The sequence below is a fragment of the Mytilus edulis genome, chromosome 14 (assembly GCF_963676685.1).
Source record: "Mytilus edulis chromosome 14, xbMytEdul2.2, whole genome shotgun sequence".
NCBI lineage: Eukaryota > Metazoa > Mollusca > Bivalvia > Mytilida > Mytilidae > Mytilus > Mytilus edulis.
In genome coordinates this window covers 42,667,157-42,692,025 of record NC_092357.1, presented here as the reverse complement: position 1 = coordinate 42,692,025, position 24,869 = coordinate 42,667,157, and the positions used below count along the sequence as shown (strand labels likewise).

General features: G+C 31.7%; 1 protein-coding gene across 2 annotated transcripts in view; it reads left to right on the top strand.

Moving 5' to 3' along the window:
• The first annotated feature begins 7,817 nt into the window (after positions 1 to 7,817).
• Positions 7,818 to 24,869, top strand: part of LOC139502584 (myosin-IIIb-like) — a 104,156-nt gene continuing 87,104 nt past the window's right edge. The window contains exons 1-2 of one of the 2 annotated variants that reach the window (XM_071292090.1): positions 7,818 to 8,067; positions 21,106 to 21,270. In XM_071292090.1, coding sequence (XP_071148191.1) covers positions 21,132 to 21,270 — 139 coding nt within the window. In that variant the 5' untranslated portion in view covers positions 7,818 to 8,067; positions 21,106 to 21,131. Of the gene's footprint in view, positions 8,068 to 16,511; positions 16,613 to 21,105; positions 21,271 to 24,869 lie in introns of those variants that run through there. The other variant, XM_071292088.1, reaches the window with a different exon arrangement.

The following is a 24,869-nucleotide window of genomic DNA, read 5'->3' as shown; positions in this document are numbered from 1 at the left end:
AGGGGCGTAACTCAATGTTTTTGCAACATATTACCAGAGACAAATAATCTCCGATATAACTATACAACTGAATACTGTACATGATCCGGACCATATGAGTATTTGGACCATACGCGTATGGTCATGACCATATGCGTATACTCATATGGTCCGACCATACGCGTATGGTCCGACCGTACGCGTATGGTCGGACCATATGAGTATAATACTCGTTTGATTATTAACGGGCCGGACCATATGAGTATTTGGACCATATAGGTATTTTTTTTCAAATTACATTATAAACGTATCAATACAAAAACTATCTAAAAAAGCAATGATGGTTACATGAAATGTATTAATTTTTATAATTCAAAGACTACGTAAAACTTAAATATTGATGCCCTAGTTAGTTTTCATCGCTAATTACATTCTTGCATTTAGGCTTGAGGTGATAGTTACTTCCACACGGTATCATAGCTTTTTTGCATTTACTAGTCTTTGTTGTGCACGATCCTTTGCATTTACATCTTTTGTTTGCGAATGAAAAGTTAGCCTTTTTGCAGCTGCGTACAGTGATACCGAGGTCTTGTGCCATTCCGATATATCTACGATGTTTTAAGAAGCTCTAGATCTCAAATATCGTAACACGACTGCAATACACCATATTCACAAGACAACTTAGATAAAATGTGTTACTTTCAATTGACTTCTTGTGTAACAGTTCATTAAGAAATTTTTTGAAATATTTTTTTAAGTCGACATATTGCCATTCACTCGTTATAACAAATCGGTAATTACCATCGGTAATGACCATCGGCAATGACCATTGGTATAAAATGTGTTAATTATAGTTTTGACAAGTAAATGAAATTAACTATTTAAAACTTCTAAATTTTTTAGCTAATCTTTTTGTTACGATTATATAAATCAATATAAAATTACCCGTATATATGATAGCGTCTTTTTAATGAACAGTCATACCATATGAAGAGTTGAGACGTATACATATTTAAAGTAATTAATTACCCCGACCATACGCGTACGATCGGACCATACGCGTATGGTCGGACCATATGAGTATATACCCATATGGTCATGACCATACGCTTATGGTCCAAATACTCATATGGTCCGGAACATACACATACAAAATATATAATAATAATGTCGTCAGTGTGCGTATATCTAATAATTCAAATATATATAAACAAACGAAAATGAAAAAAAAATCATATCATAAATTTTATTTTACTGTCAATACCAAGTCAATGATATTTAAGTACCGAATCACTAGACAAGCTATATGACCAAAAAGGACTTAAAAATGGTCAATAGCAAATTCCTAGAAGCCGGTTCAACAAATGATTATGTCATATGATCTCTTTCTCAACTTTAGTTTAAACAATATTTATTAATAATAAACAATTTCAAGACAAATATTACAATGTTACATAAAGTACAAATATGGGATTCGGAAACAAGTTTGGAAAAACTTTTATAAATCCGTCTCCGTTTCTCAACTTTGCCTAAAAAAGCGGAATATAGTTTATATCATTCTATTCCTCTGTGTTACTTAGATAGCGAAAGGAATGTCTGGTGACTCATTTGAGGAACGTGCGATCATACCACATCTTCTTTTTTAGATATTAGGTCACTGGATCAAGTAAATTTCATAAAGGGGTCCGCTCCGGTCATGGTTCAGTGATTCCCTAAACAACCTTTGTCTCACTAAAGGGGGGCTATATCGCGCTTGTCCCCTAAATTCTTTTATTCAATTTTTATCCGAAAACAATATTCTGATACCCAATTTTTCACACTTGTTTTTTACCTAAAATGCTTAATGGAATGAGTTATCTAAGGTAGGTTTATGATTGGTAACTATCACTTTTGCACTGTATTAGCTTTTATTCAGATAAACCATGTAAATGGCTCGACAACTGCATCGAAATTGAAAATTCCTGTTAACCTTCACAACTATTTGCGCAAGTAAAAGTTGATTATTCATATTAGAATATAAAAGTTGTCTTATAAATAGGAAGTAATCGATGCGAAAATTATTTGGGAGCAGGAATTTCAGATGTTGAGAAATGTACACTATAATATGTAGATAAAACAAAACAAAGATTTTCTTACCATGTCAGGTCAAAATTGATGATGCTCCGCTTGCTTAGTACCTATATCCGGTGTACTGATGATACACGGTGAATTTGATGATTATTATACTATTAAACTAGTATAATAGATCTATTCCTAGAATATTTTGTGGTTAAGAAAATTTATTTCATTCGGAATCAAGATTTCCCCCAATAATCCCAAGAAAAGATTATATAAAGCCCAGACCAATTCTTCTTTATAACGTTAAGTCTGTCCTAGTAGTAAATAGAAAGACGGTTTTCTTTTTTTTTTTTTTTTTTATAAAATCCCGCCAAATAACTTTTATTAAGAAATTCCAGGTAAAACGGATGTGGTAAACTAACTTCCGGTTTTAGAAATATCCCAAGGTAAACAAAGTCGTAAGACAAGTAACTTAAGACATTATAAGACACGATAAAGATTACTTGTGAATAAATATTTGCTTTCTCTATTTGAAAAAGTCTTAAATGAAAGGTTAAGATGACTGATAATGCCAATGACATAATTCCTAACGCACTGTCCCACATCATGCACATGGACCACACCTGTGTTAAATTAATATTAAAAAGTCCTAATAAGAGATCATAAGAGTGCTTAATGTTGTTATAACATTAAAAGTATATGATTAATTTAGTTAGATTAAGTTATAGAAAGAATGAATGACAGTTTACTTATAGAAATAACACTAAATACATGCAGAGCTGGGTTGGATAGAAATAAACCTTAAATGCAAATATAAAAATCAATACATCTTACTTCTGTTTACATGGTTTACCTATTTCGGATTGAAAAATCTCAAATATAGTCTGTCAGGCGCGGATCCAGAGGGGGGGGGGGATGGGGGGGGGGGGGGTTCCGGGGGTTGGAACCCCCCCCCCCTTTTTTTTGGCCGATCAATGCATTTGAATGGGAGCATATAGCTGGAACCCCCCCTTTACTCTGGGTTGGGAACCCCCCCTTTTTAAAATGGCTGGATCCGCCTCTGTCTGTAACTGTTTAAAAATTGAGTTGTTATAAAAACCTTAAAATACAGACCAAAATTCATCTTTTATTTCATAGTTGAATTTTCCAAAAGGGTGCTAAAGGGTTATTTCCGTGCAACATTTTGGGATTTTTAAATCTCGAAATCAGATTAAAATAGATCCATTTGTTCTCGCTATTTAACTGTCCTATCAGAACACAGCTGGATCTGGTGTCCTTACAATCCCTGTTGGTTGTACATGATTGTAATAATTTGTAAATTGCAAATACTACACTTTTTAACCCCAAAAAAAACATAGATAAATTTACCAGTGGCAGATCCAGGATAGGTGTGTAGAGTGCATCTCTCCTTTTGATTGTATAAAAATAATAAGCTGGTATCAAATAACTTGACAAAATTAATTTTGGCTTGTTTTGAAAAATATTTACTTTTACCCTTTGATCAAAATGAAAAAATTAAAAATAATTTGAACCACACACTTTTTCCAAAAAATATTACCCTAACAATATAACTTGATCAAAATGTTTAGCTGAATTTTACAGAATAATCTCCATTAAGAGTTATGAACTACATTAAAAGTCTCATGTTTCACATGAGTTATGGGATTTTAAGCAATAAGAAACCTCTAACTTATTAATTTATTCAGGAATTACGCCCCCTTTAAAAAAAATTCTGGATAATTATCTCCCTCTAATCTGGTAAAGAGTTTTGTAACCTTCCTAACTTAAGTCAATATAATGATATATTTTCCATTAATCATGTTAATTGTATTACCAATTCAATGAGACAGTTCATAGAAATTTTTAGAATTATCAAAAAGCTATATTAACCAGCTGCAGATCTAGGATAGGGTGTAGAGGTTAGGTGCCTTCCCCTTTTTGCTCAAAAGAAACCTCTTACTTCAATGTAAGGAAGTATGCCCCTATTCACAATTTCTAGATATGACCGTGATAACCTGTTGAAAAGTTCAATAACCTTCCTTAACTGTCCTGGTCTAGAATTCATTCGTACTCTAAATTTCAGATGAGTCGAAGTTTTCTTGTGGTCCTGAAATGAATCCAAACAAATTCAATTATACCAACCCCTGATGAGTTGAAATTTTGGTTGATTTTAACTAAATTTAGGATCCAAAGGTTAACAAAAGCAAAAAAAAATGTTTTTTTATCTCGAACTAATACACATATGTCAAAACATTACCTCTGGAATACAAATGGATTGAAGGGTTATTTGACAGTACAGTTGGCAATTTAATTTCCAGTAACTGACCACTTTTTTTAATTTATGACAATCTTTTTAGCATTGTAGCTAAATTTTCGAGTTAACTGGAAAGATGCATGTTGTATAGCATCAACTTGCTAGATAAAGTCATTAAAAACCTTTTCATTTGTCAATGTTTGCCCTAAAAATCTCTTCAACCTTTTACATTACCTGTAGGCCGTACGAATCATTTTATTGTTGCTGCAATTTAGCAATACTGGTAATGCCATGGGTTCATGACTTCTGAATTTGACAGGGTCCGTGAAAAATAAGCTCCATATGATTTTTAGCCCCCATAACAATTACAAAAAAAAGCTAGAAAACTACATTGGAACCTTCATGACAGCTTTTTGTAATTCTCAACTTAGGGGGGACCATGAAGGCGTGGCATTTCAATGGTTACAAATGGCAATTAATGAAAATATTGATACTTCTACATGTGTATAATGAAATAATTTAAATAAGCAATGTATCAGTCTGTTCACCATTCCTTATATGAAGGGGTGAAATACTTTCGATCACGCTACACTTTAAGGTGTAGACACGGTTTTTGATGGTGAAAGGTCCTCCATCGTTCAATTTTCATCAGTGGAGATCCCTGAGGCTAGATCAAGCTTTACAGATTTAACAGACTTAAATACGATAGGAGGGAAATATTTATTTTTTTTGTTACTCATCCTACATTTTTGAACACTTTGGTCAGTCATGGGTACAACTCATATGTACAAGTTATTTTGTATATTTATGTTGTACATGTAAGTCAGCTTTAGTCAGTCAGGAGTGGTACTTAAACAAGTGATTTCAAAATCACTTCTTTGAGTGATTTGGGCTGTGAAATATTTAAAATTTTTGCACAGACTTTTCAAAATCACTGAAACAAGTAATTTGAGAAGTAAAAATTTAATCACTTCAATAAGTGTTTATAACATTTTTTGGATATTTTTCCCACAAGCTTGATTTTTTTATTGTTCTAAAGACCAGAATTCCATTGAAAAAACAACTACATTGTATGTACATGCAGAAATTGTCATTTGCTTGATAAGCCTGCCAGTTTTTACAGTGTTTTTGATTATGCAAAAACTGGAATAATTTGTAGATCAGGGCATAACTTTAAAATAAATCATTCTAATATTAAGGAAAACCAATCAGGTCACCCAATACTGTTGACCTTTGTCTGATAGTAAGAGTAGTTAATGAATATTTGATTAGAGAACAATTCCCAAGGGTTCTTTTTAAAGCCTTAGCGCACTAACTTACTGTCCAAGCGCACTGATGAAATTGATATCCAAAGATAAAGGGATAATTGATTTATGTAGGAAAATTATAGAAAAGTTTGTGAAAATATGGAAAATCAATGAAACTAGCATTTGAAGATCAAAGAAAACACCAAAATCACTTAAATAGGTGATAACTGAATATAAAAAACCACTGAAATAGGTGATAATGAAATCACTTGTTTAAGTAGCACCCCTGTAATTACCTATACATGTGTATTTGTTTGATGTCAAATTAAAAGAAAAAGTTTTAAAAAATGTTTGAATTATCTCCCCTTAATTATGATTTGAAATTTTCAAAAAAAATTACTTATGCTATACATATGTACACTTCAGATTTTTTTTTCATTACCCCTAAAATTTGTCGCGCAGAGTGTAAGTTGCTGGATCACAGCATTTTTTACTGGTAAAAATGACAGACAATTGAGAATTTCATGGTCCCCTGTGAGTAAAATTGAGAATGGAAATGGGGAATGTGTCAAAGAGACAACTACCTGACCATAGAACAGACAACAACAGAAGGTCACCAATAGGTTTTCAATGTCTTTTATGAGAGGGACAAACACTCACCTAGAACAATGTACATGTAGTCGGTATAAAAAGAGAAATTATAGTAATAAGATGTGGGGTACGCCTGAGATCCCCTCTCTTTAAAACATAAAAAAGAGTAATTTATAGGTAAAATTACTGACAATTTCTTTATTGTAATATGGTCTGCTCATTCTCATTAGCCCCCCTTCCACCCCCCAATAAATCCTCAATCCATGTCTAAAAATTGTAGATCTAAAATGACTAAAAGAGATATTTTGTAATTTGTTGCTCTACCTTTAAAATTAGTTACCTGTACCAGTAAATTAAATTTTATTCAACATGTAATACCCCTTACTATTTTTGTTGGCATCCTAACACATTATTATACCATATCATGATTACTATTTATTTCAGTTTAAACAAGACATTTCTGTAGTAAGATAAATTATAAAATATTTAAATTGCAATGAGTTATAAGCATAAATGCACAATATTCATTGAAGTTGAAATACACATAATTGGATTTTTTTCAATGACATTTTGTATGCATTTAAAATCTTTGAGGTGCATCGGCATATCAATAAACAGATAAATTTTCGGTTACATTATAAGAGATGGAGATCAATAATTTTTTTGTGAAAAAGTTCAATGAACATGATGAAGATTGTATAGAAAGTATGGCTTTGCTCATTGTTGAAGGCTGTACAGTGACCTATAGTTGTTAATTTCTGTGTCATTTTGGTCTCTTGTGGAGAGTTATCTCATTGGCAATCATACCACGTCTTCTTTTTTATATGTAAATATTACATTGTCTATTGTTGCAAAATCCTGTCTGGGCAGTTTGCTGTCTGCTTGTCAAGTTGCAGAAACATCTATGTATTTGAACCTCCATTGAAAAACCATCACTTGTATAATATAAAAAAGAAGATGTGGTATGATTGCCAATGAGACAACTATCCACAAAAGACCAAAATGACACAGACTTTAACAACTATAGGTCACCGTACGGCCTTCAACAATGAGCAAAGCCCATACTGCATAGTCAGCTATAATAGGCCCCGATAAGACAATGTAAAACAATTCAAACGAGAAAACTAACGGCCTTATTTATGTAAAAACATGAACGAAAAACAAATATGTAACATATAAACAAACGACAACCACTGAATTACAGGCTCCTGACTTGGGACAGGCACATACATAAATAATGTGGCGGGGTTAAACATGTGAGCGGGATCCCAACCCTCCCCTAACCTGGGACAGTGGTTTAACAGTACAACATAAGAACGAACTATAAAAATCAGTTGAAAAAGGCTTAACTCATCAGATGGACAAAAATAAGTTCATTCATCCCACTGGTCATGAGGATGACCTTTAATTATAACAGGTTTTATTGTAAATAATATAAAAATATAAGTTACTTTTGGTATGAAAAATGTTGTCATACATGTACCTGTACATCTTCATTAAGAAAAAATAGCTCGAAAGAAAATATCTTAAATTTAAAGTACATTTTCAATTTAAACATGTGCTAAATACATCTTTTCCCACAAAAAGCTGTTTAAGTCCCCTAATGAGAATTATGTAGTGCAGGAGTCAAAAAATGTTTTGATCAGATATTTAAATAACTTATACAAAAATAATTTCTATAGCAGTAGACAAAAATAATTTCTATAGCAGTAGACAAAAATAATTTAAATAGATGTAGGGTTGATCTAGATTTCAAGTATCATTCCTGTAACTTGATATTTTACAAAGTTGACTTTTATTTTTGTAGTTTTATCATATGGGTGTGTTCGCAAAATGAAAGTTGGTAATCAGTCATTGAATAAAATAAAGGAATGGATTATCATAACAGACAATTAAGAATACCTACATGTGATTCTAAATGGAAATAAACATAAACAGGTAAGGTTTATATAATTACAGGTATATTGACAGAGCTTCCTGGTATGTTTTTGGTCTATTGTTATATTAAATGTTAATTGGAGGGTGTGTAAGTTTGTTACATGTATGTGGGATAGGATAAGACAGAGCTTTTGGAAACAATGGTTATGGCCATGCAGGCCTGATGTGGGAATGGTAATGAATAAGGGTCTGTCTTGGGTTTACAGAATAGAGATTAGTTGCCCCAGAGTGTCAATTCTACATGTACATGTACTACAGAAAAAGATTTTAAAAAGAGAAAAATAACCCACACTCATTAAACATAGAGAATAACATGTATAATAATTAGTATGGCGTTCATTATCACTGAACTACATGTAGTATATATTTGTTTAGGGGCCAGCTGAAGGACGCCTCCGCTTGCGGGAATTTCTCGCTACATTGAAGACCTGTTGGTGACCTTCTGCTGTTGTTTTTTTCAATGGTCAGGTTGTTGTCTCTTTGGCACATTCCCCATTTTCATTCTCAATTTAATAGGATGCTGAAACATGAAGAATAGAGAAAAATGGGTAAAAAATATATAAAGAATAAAGAAAGTTGCCTTGGAATTTAAAGACAACAAAAAGTACCCTCATGAATTCAATTAAGCTTTTGATAATGATTATGTTAATGCAAGCTTGTTGATACAATCCTTATGGTCGTACAGGATTTGTTTTCTGTCCCATGAACCTGTAGGCAAACCAGCATGACGTAACGGCCATGACTGATAAAACAAAGGGGTTTAAATGCAAGTAGTGTCCTCCATTTTGAAAGCTGCAATAGAAAGGTAAAATCTGACTTTGCAAAATTGTTAATTCAGAAAGTCATGATATACATTGTACAGACATTTTGTACTTGACTATTTCAGCCAAAAAGGAGGATTTGCCCATGAATGCCAATTTCTACCATGGTTATTATGTTTTGCCTATTATCTTGAAAACTATGATAGATAGAGAAAAACTTTAAAATGCAAATACTGTCATGACTATGTGAACAGAAAGACTAAATCTACAAATATAATTCACATGGCATTAGTTAAATTTTAGTCAAGCTTTATATTCGAGTCTATGATATTAAAAAGTGCAGGTCCTTTAAGCTTAGATGCAGTACAGACAGATCATGCAAGATGAGCAACACATGCTAGCTCTTTAATAAATCCTTGATCTATATATAGTTCTATTTTGTAATATCCAATGTTTTGAAACACTGTGTCACTCCTGAATTAAAAGATAAAAATAGACTTTGTGTAATACAATGGGGTTTAAATATGACTAGACCTTCCAAGAAGATTTGTTTTCTTTTTACTAATATATCTATTTTTATAACAAGGAAGAAAAAAGAAAAATGATCATAAATTAAACAATACTTGGTATCTGTGTTTTATTAACTACAGCATGTAAGTGTGAAAATGTTAAGAAAACCATTATTAGCGTTCAAGAATTGTTCATCATTTCTCATGTCTCTCTTTCCAATAAAAATTACAGTCAATAGGTTAGTAGTTTTGTGAAAATATAAAACTTTTATTAGAAAAAAAAAGCTATATTATTGGCCTGACTATCACATTCAATATGTCAAAAAGAATTATGAATATTTGTAATTTTACTGTAATAGTAGCCTTGTATGATCTGTAGAAACTGGTTCTTTGTCCAAACTATCTTATTTCACCACAGGAATTCTGGAAAAAAACTTTTGTCACCCAACAATGCAGTCTACTTGTGTGATCATTTGCAGTATATTCCTGGAAAAACATATAGCTGACTATGCAATATGGGCTTTACTCATTGTTGAAGGCCAAACAGTACCTATACTTGTTAATTTATATGTCATTTGGTCTTTTGTGGAGAGTTTTTGCATTCCAGGCAATCATGCCAAATCTTTTAATGCCCCACTTATGCCCCACCTACGATAGTAGGGGGGCATTATGTTTTCTGGTCTGTGCCTCCGTTCGTTCCTTCGTCCGTCTGTGCGTCTGTTCGCTTCAGGTTAAAGTTTTTGGTCGAGGTAGTTTTTGATGAAGCTGAAGTCCAATCAACTTGAAACTTGATACACATGTTCCCCATGATATGATCTTTCTAATTTTAATGCCAAATTATAGTTTTGACCCCAATTTCATGGTTCACTGAACATAGAAAATGATAGTGCAAAGTTCAGGTTAAAGTTTTTGGTCAAGGTAGTTTTTGATGAAGTTAAAGTTACATCAACTTGAAACTTAGTACACATGTTCCCTATGATATGATCTTTCTAATTTTAATTCCAAATTAAAGTTTTGACCCCAATTTCATGGTCCACTGAACATAGAAAATGATAGTGCCAGTAGGGCAGCCGTGTACTTTGGACACATTCTTGTTTTTATCTATTTTTGTTTATAAAAACCTATTTTCCATCATCAAGTAGAAGTTATAAATAATTTAAGGACACTTCACAAGTATATAATCACTAAATAAACAATTGGAAAAGTTGTGTTTGTCAATTGTCATTACTGCCAGGGAATAAAAAAATATGAAAATTTCTTCACTAACCAAATACAGTCAAAATGTTTTTTTAAAGGTCATCCCTTTTAGCCAAACCCCTCTTCCACTTTCACTCTTCCTTCCCCTCACAGGGTTCTCACTAAGGGGAGTCCATGAGTCCTGGACTCATCAAAAACTGTTTGGACTTACCATTTTCAAAACTGATGAGTCCACAGATGCATCAAGATTGAAATATTGTATATAAACTGAACACAGTTGAACACAAATATCAACATTTTATAGCAAAAGTTTAAAAGTGATCTGAATTTAATGTCATTTCATTGCTCTATTAGGATATGGAGACTATAATATTACATTATATTGCAATAAATTATTTTCTTCTAGCTGTTGGACTCATCATGGCCAAAAATGACGAGTCCCTGGACTCGCCTTCAAAGTCCTTAGCGAGAACCATGAATTATACATATGCATTTTGAATCTCAACTCAAAAGTCGCTTCTCTTATGATGTCAATTTTCTCTGGGACCAGCTGCATGGGGATCTTTTTGAATATTAGTTTTACTGTTCATTTTGTTCAGACAAATGTTACAACTGAACATTTATAGGGGAAGTAACTCTTGTGTACAAATGTTTAACAATTTTATAGAAAAATACTCTGGATTTAAAAATTAATATGCATTGAAAATGAAGATTTTATTGAATCTCAAAGAACATAGAAATCAATAACCCAAAAATATTGATAAATTATATTTATACAATGTAAGTACACTTGAATCTGACTTAAGGTGGTACCAGTAACACTACAGGGAGATAACTCTGTAAAATCAGTAAAACGTTTTAATTATGTTGTGTTGTTAAGGGAATATTAAGTTTTTCAATGATCAAAATAAGTGTTTGTCAAACTGCTATATAACCAACTGGTGTAATTTTTCTGATTAAACGATTGGTTCAAATTTTTTGAAATTTTTATATTTTTGTCAAAGGGTCAAAGTAAATACTCTGTCAAAATTTAAAGAAAACTAAACGAGCCAAATTAATTTTAGTTAAGGTGTTGGGTACTTACCACCTTAACTGAACCTTTTGTAAAACTAAAAAACTGTGTAAACTTAGCTCTGAATTTGGTTCTGTAACAGTCTCATATATGTAAGTAAGTGAACCTATGCTTATGAACACCTGGCTAATAGTTTTTGTGTTGCTTAATTGACAGTGTCCAGCTGGGATGAACATAAGGAATATTTCTGTAGTCTGGCCCATTTGTCACCCATATGCACACTTTGTTTATCTGCAACTCCTTGAAAACAACTTTTAAGAATTCAATCAACCTTTCAAGGGTTCTCAGCCTCATCTTCAGAATCAGGATATAATGCTCCTTGCTACTACATGTACATTTACTTTAATTTTTTTATCTGTGTAATTTCGAGTTTTCCAAACCAAAAAATTAGAATAGAAATTTAGAATCATAAAGACTCAATCTTTTCAATTTTATAATATACAGATTTCACTATATTTGTTTCCTGGGTAAAACATCAACTATTATTTCTCACATTTGATATAAATTGTGGTAACTTTATTAGATTTCATAATCTATACAAAACACAGAAAGTTTCTCAGATAGTTAGAGATTATTTCATTAGATTTGAGTGAGTTTTCATGTTAAGATTGACCTGAAGTTAATTTGGCGTTATATTGAAATGAAGTTATAAATATATTCTTTTCTTATATAGAAATTTTATTTGATTAAAATGGCCATCTTTTGTTAAAGCATTTAGATTTATTTCTTAATTTGCAATGTACATCTGGATGATATTTACTTTGCAACAAGTTTACAATTGTTATTATAATTTGAAAAATGAATTAATATTTGTGGTTACATGTATTGAAATTGATGTTATGTACATGCAGTCATAGACATTGAATAATTTTGAAAGGTAGAAAATTATGAATTTATGCAGTGAACAAATTTTAGAAATGCGGAAAATTACGTCAATATGCATATAGTCCTCAGGACTTCTAGTGTTTTCCTTGTAAAAAATCTATATTATTTAAATGCATCATAGTGTCAGAATGCAATTCCCAGGAAACTCATTGTATTTAGCTACACCATGACAGAATGCATATCCCTAGAGGACTTTTATTGTTTTCCTTGTAAAAAAGCTATATGATTGGAATGCATATATACTGTCAGATGGCATATCCCCAAGAACTTATTGTTTCCAGACACACTATCAGAATGCTTATCCCTAGAGGACTTCTTAGTGTTTTTCTTGTAAAAAGCTATCCCATTAATCTGATTTATAAAAGTCTGTCATTCGTAGGTCAGATTCCGAATACAAACCCAATATGAATGCATGCAGTTTAAAAAAAATCTATAGATAAACGGTAAGTCAAAATGCAAATCCCTTAGAAAATCTAGTGTTTCCCTATACTATACAGCTATTCTGACTGAATGCTTATCCAACAGTTTAGGAATTAGGGGCCAAAAACAGGTCCCAAATAAGCATTTTTCTTGGTTTTTGCACAATAACTTTAGTATAAGTGAATAGAAATCTATGAAATTTTAACACAAGGTTTATGACCACAAAAGGAAGGTTTGTATTGATTTTGGGAGTTTTGGTCCTAACAAACTAGGGGCCCAAAGGGTCTAAAATTAAACTTTGTTTGATTTCAGTAATAAATGAATTATTGGGGTTCTTTGATATGCCATATCTAACCATGTATTCAGATTCTTAATTTTTGGTCCTGTTTTCCAATTGGTCTACATTAAGGTCCAAAGGGTCCAAATTTAAACTTAGCTTGATTTTAACAAAAATTGAATTCTTGGGGTTCTTTGATATGCTGAATCTAAACATGTACTTAGATTTTTGATTATGGGCCCAGTTTTCAAGTTGGTCCAAATGGGGGTTCAAAATTATTATATTCAGTATTGTGCAATAGCAAGAAATTTTCAATTGCACAGTATTGCGCAATAGCAAGAAATATCTAATTGCACAATATTGCACAATAGCAAGAAATTTTCAATTGCACAGTTTTGCACAATAGCAAGAAATATTCAATTGCACAGTATTGTCCCGTTTTCAAATTGGTCTACATTAAGGTCCAAAGGGTCAAAAATTAAACTTTGTTTGATTTCAACAAAAATTGAATATATGGGGTTCTTCAACATGCTGAATCTAAACATGTACTTAGATTTTTGATTATGGGCCCAGTTTTCAAGTTGGTCCAAATCGGGGTCCAAAATTATTATATTAAGTATTGTGCAATAGCAAGAAATTTATAATTGCACAGTATTCCGCAATAGCAAGAAATCTTCAATTGCACAGTAATGTGCAATAGCAAGAAGTTTTCAATTGCACAGTATTGTGCAATAGCAAGAAATCTTCAATTGCACAGTATTGTGCAATAGCAAGAAATCTTCAATTGCAGAGTATTACGCAATAACAAGAACTATCTAATTGCACAATATTGCGCAATAGCAAGAAATTTTCAATTGCATAGTTTTGCGCAATAGCAAGAAATATTCAATTGTACAGTTTTGTCCCGTTTTCAAATTGGTCTACATTTAGGTCCAAAGGGTCAAACATTAAACTTTGTTTGATTTCAACAAAAATTGAATACATGGGGTTCTTCAATATGCTGAATCTAAACATGTACTTAGATTTTTGATTTTTGGCCCAGTTTTCAAGTTGGTATAAATGGGGGTCCAAAATTATTATATTAAGTATAGTGCAATAGCAAGAAATTTTCAATTGCACAATATTATGCAATGGCAAGAAATCTTCAATTGCACAGTATTGTGCATTAGCAAGAAATCTGCAATTGCAGAGTATTGCGCAATAGCAAGAAATATCTAATTGCACAATATTGCGCAATAGCAAGAAATTTTCAATTGCACAGTTTTGCGCAATAGCAAGAAATATTCAATTGTACAGTATTGTCCTGTTTTCAAATTGGTCTACATTAAGGTCCAAAGGGTCAAAAATTAAACTTTGTTTGATTTCAACAAAACTTGAATATATGGAGTTCTTCAATATGCTGAATCTAAACATGTACTTAGATTTTTGATTATGGGCCAAGTTTTCAAGTGGGTCAAAATGGGGGTTCAAAATTATTATATTAAGTATATAGTGCAATAGCAAGAAATTTTCAATTGCACAGTATTCTGCAATAGCAAGAAATCTTCAATTGCACAGTATTGTGCAATAGCAAGAAATTTTCAATTGCACAGTATTATGCAATAGCAAGAAATCTTCAATTGCACAGTATTGTGCAATAGCAAGAAATCTTCAATTGCAGAGTATTGCGCAATAGCAAGAAATATCTAATTGCACAATATTGCGCAATAGCAAGAAATTTTCAATTACACAGTTTTGCGCAATAGCAAGAAATATTCAATTGTACAGTATTGTCCTGTTTTCAAATTGGTCTACATTAAGGTCCAAAGGGTCAAAAATTAAACTTTGTTTGATTTCAACAAAAATTGAATATATAGGGTTCTTCAATATGCTGAATCTAACCATGTATTTAGATTTTTAGTATTTGGGACCGGTTATCAAATTGGTCCACATTGAGGTTTAAAGGGTCTAAAATTGAACATTATTTGATTTCATCAAAAATTGAATTCTTGGGGTTCTATGCTATGCTGAATCTAACCATGTATTTAGATTTTGGATATTGGACCATAATAGGTAAATGTCCAATTTAAAATTTTTAAGTTTTTAAGTTTTATTTCTTAGACCACATTCATTCTGTGTCAGAAACCTATGTTTTGTCAACTATTTAATCACAATCCAAATTCAGAGCTGTATCAAACTTAAATGTTGTGTTCATACTTGCCCTAACTGTTCAGGGTTCGACCTCTGCGGTCGTATAAAGCTGCGCCCTGCAGAGCATCTGGTTCCTGTTTAAAAGAAATTGGAATGCATCATTATTGTCAGAATGCATATCCCAGAGAACTCATTGTTTTCAGCAAATTGACAGAATTCTTATCCATAGAGGACTTCTCGTGTTTTCCTTGTTAAAAAGTCATGGAATCCATCATAATGTCAGAATGCATATCCTAGAGAACTCATTGTTTTCAGCAAATTGACAGAATGCTTATCCCTAGAGCACTTCTAGTGTTTTCCTTGTTAAAAAGTCATGGAATGCATCATAGTGTCAGAATGCATATCCCAGAGAACTTATTGTTTTCAGCTATATGCATATCCCCTATATATATATCTAGAGGATTTCTAGTGTTTTCCTTGTTAAAAAGCTATCCTATATATCTGATTTATAATAATCTGACAATCGTTGATCAGATTCCCAATACAAATCTCATTTGAAAGTATGCAGTTTACCAAATTCTATAAATTACATCAAAATGCATAATTACCCCTTAGAAATTCTAGTGTTTCTCTTATGCTATACAGTTATATACTGACTAAATGCTTATCTCTAGAGGCCGTCTTCTAGTGTTTTTCTTAGCTAAAAAGCAATTTGAATGCATTAAAGTGTCAGAATGCATATCTCAGAAAACTGATTGTTTTCAACTACACTGACAGAAAGCTTATCTCTAGAGGCCGTCTTCTAGTGTTTTCCTTGTTAAAAAGTCATGGAATGCATCATAGTGTCAGAATGCATATCCCAGAGAACTTATTGTTTTCAGCAAATTGACAGAATGCATATCCCAGAGAACTTATTGTTTTCAGCAAATTGACAGAATGCATATCCCAGAGAACTTATTGTTTTCAGCAAATTGACAGAATGCATATCCCAGAGAACTTATTGTTTTCAGCAAATTGACAGAATGCATATCCCAGAGAACTTATTGTTTTCAGCTATATGCATTTCCCTAGAGGACTTCTAGTGTTTTCCTTGTTAAAAAGCTATCCTATATATCTGATTTATAATGATCTGACAATCGTTGATCAGATTCCCTATACAAACCTAATCCATCAAAGTATCAAGAACTGATTAAACTTTGATGTGATTGATTAGGTCTTACCTGGACAGGTAAAAAGATCTTCAGGTAGAAAGTGATGAAGTCAGGTATGGCAGGAATTAAGCAGAATACTTTTGGTAAGAATTTTATTTGCTTATCTTTTATCAATGTTTATTTCACTTCTAAAATTAAGTCAATTTTTGATACGAAGAAAATAAGTAAAATTGTGAAATACCTTTTCTGTTTATCAAGAAGTTTATTAAGATTGTGTATTTGAAAAGGCTTATATCGTTTATCAATGTTTTTTCACTTCTAAAATTTAGGTAATTTTTGATACGAAGGAAATAAACAAAATTATGAAATATTCTTTCTGTATATCCAGAAGTTTATTATCATGATTATAATTGTGTATTTTAAAAAAAATTTATGATAACACAAACAGATTTTATATTTCTATCAGATTTTATATTTGTTTTGCAAACTTTCTTAATTGATCTTAATTCAATAGGATTAAACCTTTTCAAATGTTACAGCTAGAAACATTGCTGCAAGTTTTGTTAATCTAAAATCGATTTTACATATATCCCTATTGGTCAATCAATTTTTCCCAAATTAAGTTAAGAGGGGGGGTGTGGGGGTCAGTGAAAAAACTATGTGAATTAAGTTTTTTATCCTTCATTGAACTTTTGATGTCGTCCCTAAATTCTGTTATCTTTGTACCCTTTGTCACTTTTTATGTAGACCTATATATATCTACTTGAATAGTGTATGTTTGTTTTGTTAAGAATTGAACATTTGCGTAGGACTCATTTTAAGATAAAACTCTTTAAGTAAGCAAATAATATGTAAATTTATTTTCTTTTTAAACTGAAGAAAGATATCGAGCACTGACCCAGACCATTTAAATGGAATAAAAAATGATTCAAAAGTTCACCAAGAAATTATTTTGATGCCCAACCAAAAAGTAGAGTGGCATTATTTTTTCTGGTCTGTGCATTTGTTTGTCTGTTCGTCTGTCAGTTCTTCTGTTCCTCCATCTGTCCTGCTTCACTGTTTAAGTATAAGTTTTTGGTCAAGGTAGTTTTTGATGAAGTTGAAGTCCAATCAATTTGAAACTTAATACACATTGTTCCCTATGATATAATCTTTCTAATTGTAATGCCAAATTAGATTTCTTATCCCAATGTCACAGTCTACTGAACATAGAAAATGATAGTGGGAATGGAGCATCAGTGTACTTTGGACACATTCTTGTTGTTACTTAAATTCATAGCTTGCATTGTACTTAAAAAAAATATAAGATTACAAGCAGAACATTTAGATATACATGTATCTTTACATTTATACAATCTGCAGTGCACACATTTGGTATGCTTTCGTGTTCATGTTCTGCTTCTGAGTCTGAGAAACTCCCTGTTTTCTTCAGGGATGTAGTTTAATATGGTATTTTTTAGTTAAATAAGGAAAGTTGTGTCAAGTATAAATCTTTCACTTTAAAAAATGTTTGTTTCTTCTTTCTTGTGAATTTTTTTTTTATCAATTAGAATGTAAGAGAATGATTGCATTTAAATAGATAAGACCTTAGCATGCTATACAATGTCTTGACCTTGTACTGAAATACTTGTATTTATGTAAGGAACATTTAATTTACTAAGGACCTTGGAACAAATTTCAAGACATGTCTAAAACAGCAATGAACAAGGCTTCTTTAATTTGCCACTTTTAGTTCTAAACTGTATCTTTTTGTTTTACTTTTCTTCAAAATTGTTTACATTTAACTTGGGAAATTGTATTGTATTTAACTAAAAATATACATGTATACAATATGTTTATTTTGTACTTAAAATGCATGCCTGAATATACATTTGTGCACATGAAATCATATGGAAATTCAGAGATACTCTATCTAGATCTGTTTGCAGGTGTAATGTATCATATCTTACACACAAAATATATTCTAAGTTTGTCATATTTAGGATCAACATGTTATCTGCATGCATGAAATATCAAGTTATATATATTTTGTAATGTCACCTGGCCAGTGGCAGATCCAAGGGTTGAAACACCCCCTTTTTTGGACGATCAATGCATTTGAATGGGGACATGAAGTTGGACCCCCTCCCCCTTTTAAAATAACGGGATCCGCCCCTGCTGACCATAGGTGACATCTTGATGAGAAAACTATGGCCAAATATTTTAAATAGAAATCTTTTCAAATTATTCCCCATTTGCTTAATTTGCAGATGCATATAAAAATGTCATGTGATTTTAGACTTTTTCACCTACACATTGAAACAAACACTATTCTAAAACTCCTCTATTTAAACAGACACTTATACAAAAGGGTGGTCAAGCTTTAGAATCTTGTTTTACACAACTTTTTTCATGTTAATATATAATGTTTGGAAATTGTAGACCATGCATGGTTTTGTAACACAACACAACAAATCTGTAAAATTTAGCTACCTATTAAATTAAATTCACAATCATAATATACAATCTATTAAGTTTAGCACTAGTTACCAATTGAACCAGGAACCAGCACTATATAAAATATAAGTACAATCTTGATAGTACAATTGTAATACAAATGTATTTTGGCAGGTGCTCAGTACATAAAATATTTGGCCTAATTACTGAATTTATTTATGTAAACTGAAAGTAGGAACGAGTATATACTTAATGGTGCTAAATTTAAATGTTTTTCCAGTTAAAAACAAAAGCATTTGATTCATTGAAGAAATTTGATATGACTTATAATACTTTTAATTGAAATGCCCCATACCCATTGTTTTCATTTTAAATGACAGCAAATACTATGAATGAGTGTGTATGACAATTATATCTTACATTTAAATCTTGTATTACATATGAAGTAATGGCTTCTATACATTGAATAAAAGGAATTGCGTATTAACCCACCGCCTCTCGTCAAATACAGGGCTACTTTGGACTATTTTAATGGATGTTTGATTGAAATATATGTTGTAATTGTACTGTGAAATATAAGTGGTTTTGTGAAATACGACCCAAACAAATATTAGAATGTTAGATGAATTTATTATGAACATAAAATGGCTATTTTTAATGGATTAACAAAAGTTATGCAGAAGAATTTAAAAAATGAACTTTCATGAAAACCTGCATGTGTATATTTTTTAAAATTGTATCAGTAGCCTTAATTTATAGCTCTAAAAATTTACAGTGGTAGCTTTTTTTTCTTAAATGAATTCTACTGGTCAATTCAACCTCGTTTACTGAGGATATGTGTTCAGTAACATTAATCATACATTTTAAACGGAGCAAATTTTTGGAAAAAGAAGGGTATTTCAATAATGAAAAGAAGCATATTTTCTAACTGCTCTAGGAGTGGAAAAGGAGTATAAAATTTAATATGCTCATGTGGAAAGTGAGCAAATATTTAAGTTGATACTCATATGAAGCATATTTTCAACAAACTTTCATTTGGAAAAGGAGCATATTTTCAACAAACTTTCATTTGGAAAAGGAGCATATTTTCAACAAACTTTCATTTGGAAAAGGAGCATATTTTCAACAAACTTACATTTGGAATTTAAGTCTCAGGCATTTTTTCAAAAAATAGTTATTCTGAAATGGAACAAACCAGTGAAAACTCATTGAAAAAGGAACATAATTTATGTATTTTTAAAGTTATCCAAGGGACTTAGAAAGTTTTGAGTGACATTATTTGGATGTCATTAAGTCATTTACTTCAAGAAATGTTAAAAAAAAGATGATTAAAAAAGACTATCATTGATTACTTAATGGTTCGCTTGGATGATGTTGCTTCTATAGGTTCTTAGCATGGTCAGATCTTTGGATTATCTTCGTCTGCATTGGAAATCAGTAAGTGAAGGTTGAAGGTTACTCCTTGAACCTTGGGGTAAAATTAAAAAGTAGTTTTTTCTGGTATTCAGAATGATTTTTGATTGTTTCAATATGTTTGCTTTTAAAATAATTCATGACGACAGTTTTTTTTCTCAAACCATTTACGGTAATACTTGAATCACAAAATTGTATTTGGTAAGTGAAATATGAAAGAAACCCATTTTGTCCTTGAACATGGTCGCCAAGGGGAATAAAGCTAGTTCAAATTATGTCAATAGAAAATATCTAATGATGTGATGTTTATAAATAAAAAGATATGTTATGAGTGCCAATGAGAACTCTCTGTCCCAAGTCGCAATGTGTAAAAAGTAAACCATTGTAGTTTAGATACAGCCTTTAATAAGGACCTTGACTCGCAATGAACAGCAAGCTATAAAAAGCCCCAAAATTACCAGTGTGAAACAATTCAAACAGATAAACCAATGGTTCGATCAATCTATATGAAAAGACAAGTTACGAGGAACTCTTATAAACCACATTTATAAACAGCAGACATGCACTGAACAACAGGCTCATGACTTAGAAAAGGTGCATGCATGCAAATGATTTTAACCGGCACCCACCTTCACCCTAACCTGAAGCAGTAAGGTAACATTATAAGATAAAAAGACACACTATAAAATATGATTTGAAATGGCTTAACTTTATGTATATTTATTTTTGGATTGCTTTTTTTACTCTTTAAATTAGAGTGGTAATCTTAATCATTTTTTTTTTACAGATAAGAACCTTAAGAAATCTGAAGGTATGCTTCAGTTATATAACACTTACTCACGAGTGATCAAATTCACTGAGCTTCCAGATCCTACAGACATATGGGAGCTAGAGGACCTCATAGGAGAGGGGACCTATGGAGATGTTTACACAGCCAAACACAAAGTTACAGGTATCATTCTTACTGGCTTAATATTAACCTTTACATATACATGAGAGTTTGCCCTGGTCCTCCACCATTTTATGCTTTATTTATATAACACTTACTCACGGGTGATTAAATTCACTGAGCTTCCAGACCACACAGACACATGGGAGCTAGAGGAGCTCATAGGAGAGGGGACATATGGAGATGTTTACACAGTCAAACACAAAGTTACAGGTATCTTTCTTACTGGCTTATTATTTACCTTTATTTATTCTTACTGGCTTATTATTTACCTTTATTTATTCTTACTGGCCTATTATTAATGTTTACTTATACATGAGAGTTTGCCTGGGTTCTCCACCATTTTATATATGCTTTACTTTGGCATAAATGATAAAACTACTGTTAACATTAACAAATGATTAAGAAAGTTTTTATTTCACAAAATGCATGTACACGTATGGTTACAATAAAATCCAGAGAACGATCAACTGTAAAACTAATATTTAATCCAAATTTGGAATACGCAAAATCCAATAACTGGTTAAGGAGAAATAACTCTCTAACATTGTATTCTTACTTAACCAAATGTCTTGAACATACCAAACTGACATATAAAGGGTCTCTATTTCTCAATTCGCAGTGGCAGTTAAAATTTTCCCGTCCTTCATACCAGGCATTCTCTATTACAGACCTTCCTTTTGTTTTTATTGTTGATGTGTTTTTGTCCTGAACTTGTATGAAATATTTGCCACTGGCACTGGATGTTTAGCAGTAAATCAGCTTAGAGTATCCCCTGTAATTGGTGGGCTAGTGTTGGTCAGTCTTCAGTTAAATCTATGCATGTTTTTTGGACTTTGTCTTTTGTCTCTTTAGTGTTATGCCAGTGCTTTGTCAGTTTTACTTTCTTTTCAATGTCTCTTCCACATCTTTTTTTAGATTTCTTGTAATACAGAAAAATAAAATAATTACTTAAGTGTTCAAGGTTCACTATTCCTTATTTAATTAGTGTGGATATCTAGCTCTGTTTTAATTGAAATATTATACATATTCCTGGCTTCTTAAGAACATTATCTTTTCAGAGACTAATATCAAGTAATAAAATATATTAATATAGCATATATCCTTATATAAATATGATCTTAAAACGTGATTCCATCAATTTGGTATAATAGGAATAAAATGTTATTTTTTGTGGTTTTAGAATTGAATCCTAGGTACATTACCTTTTTCTAAGACTAATATAATTGTAATATAAAATATACCATTATAGCATAAATATAAAAATGGTAAATCTTGAAACATGATTCTTTGTGGTGTAAGCTATTTCATTACTCGAAGACGTCTTTCTAAATGAAGAAAATGATTAAAGATATTTTAACTCTTCTGGAAGATATATTGGTAGAAAACAATTGAAGATATGTTAGAATAGCTAAACATATAAATGTATATAATATGTTAAGAGAGTCTAGGTTTACTGAATACAGAATAATATGCTAGAAGTGCAGATGAAAGGGAAAAGAAATAGAAAATAGAGAAAATGGACCAAAAATATAAAGAAAAGAGATCAAATAATCGGAGTCATTTATAAGTTGGGAAAAATGGGCTAAAAATGAAAGAAATGCAGGACCATCCATCCATACCCTCATATTATGGTAAAAGATTGAAATTTGATTAAGCATAAATATAAATACCTTTTACTTTAATTCCAAGGCTATGTAATTATTTTTTTTCCTTTTATTTGTCTACCTGTTTATGCTGCCTGCATGATTGGTAATGCATTGACAGGCTTAATGGAAATCTGAATGAATGAATGCAGCTTTATGCAGTTTTCAAATTCATGTAATGGTAAATACTGTTATTGTGATTAATGATTTTGGGCTCTTAACTCAGGGATTTTGAATTTTTGTAGACTGGATAGTGTAGGTGCATGACAATTCAGGCCAAAATGGAAATTGTTGTGTTTCCTACCCTTTTTTGTCCATTTTTGCCTACCCGAAAGTTTTTAATTGGATTAATATAGATCTTAACAAGTGTCCTCCCTTTTTATCTCAATCCTACCAATAGGAGTTTGGAGACATGTAAAGCACATACATTCACTCAATTAGGGCAGACCATTGGTTTTGTTGTTTGATTTAGTTCATATTTTGTCATTTAGAGCCTTCAGTAGCTAATATTACTAAAACATATGTGTTATTACTCATTGTTGAAGGCTGTGCTGTATTGTAACCTATAATTGCTTGATTTCTTTTACTCTCTGATCAATAGTTATTTCACTGGTGACCAAACCACATCTCTTTATTTTAACAGTAAATTGTTTACCTTGGTACATAAATTTATCTTGAAAACAAATAACCTTGTGGTTTCTGAAATCGATAAAAAATTCTATATAAATACACCAAATGTTTGTTTAGGAAATCACTGTCTTTGGGTTACAAAATTATCATGTGGACAAATAGCTTTACAATTAGTCTCATGATAATTCTTATAATGGACTATTTAACGAGGGTGGTAAAGGGTTATTTTCATGCAACGTGTTTTGTTATTTTTATTTCACGTGCAGTCATGAAAAAGGTTCGTTATTCATCATGTTTGTGAAATCGGTTAAAAGATCAATGTGCAAGAAATTTTTGATTATTCATTCATCGTGAAATGGCAATTTTATTTTTTTGTTCTTCAGTGCAGATACCCCCCTTAACGCCCCTCTTCAACTGATATTATCCTTTTGAATAAAACATTATGGATGAAAAATAGGCTGTTTGAGACTTATACACTCGTAAATTTATAAGGATTATTATTAAATTTGTTTCTAACGGGTTAATAAAACAAAGAAAAAAAATAGCCACTGGGTAAAAGTTTAATGACATAACTAGGTGGGGGAATATGTAATGCATAATAGATACTGTGTACAGTCAAAAGCACTTATAGATTTTCATTTGCATGAAACTGGAGAGTTCAATCAGGAATCTTGCATTGCAATCTCTGTGTATTTTTTCCAAAAATATCTATGCTGAAGTGAAACCAAACCATATATTTATAGTCACCCCTAAAAGGTATCTTTTGTTTAAAAATTCATCATGGTCACCAATTTAAAATTATTGAATGAGGGGGGATAGGACCTTTATCGGGACTCCGGGATCGGGTGTTTTTAAGCTCGGGATTTCGGGATTTACCCCTTCGGGATCCGGGAATTCTTTATTTCGAATTTCGGGATCCGGGATTTTTATTTATTTAAATTCGGGACCTCGGGATTTCGTGTTTTTAAGCCCGGGATTTCGGGATCATGACCCCTCCTATCCCCCCTCTTGAATGTTATGGTAAAAATAAGGTTTTTGGTTTACATTTATAGAGAGTTAGTTAATTAAGATGTAATTTTTCACCAGTTACCACTTTTTGTGTATAGTTATAAGTAGCTAAATAAAGCGAAAAGTTGGTTGACCCTCAGTGTTTATCATTGTATCGTTGGGTTGCTTCCTTAATGATTTATACCTGAATCTCTTACGACATATTTCTTTTGTTTACCAAATTCTTTGGAATTCTTATTTACCTACTTACTGTAACCTTTGGGAAATTTAAAAGTTTTAAGTGTTTATCATGTTTATGGTTGTTCGCCCTTCTTCGTG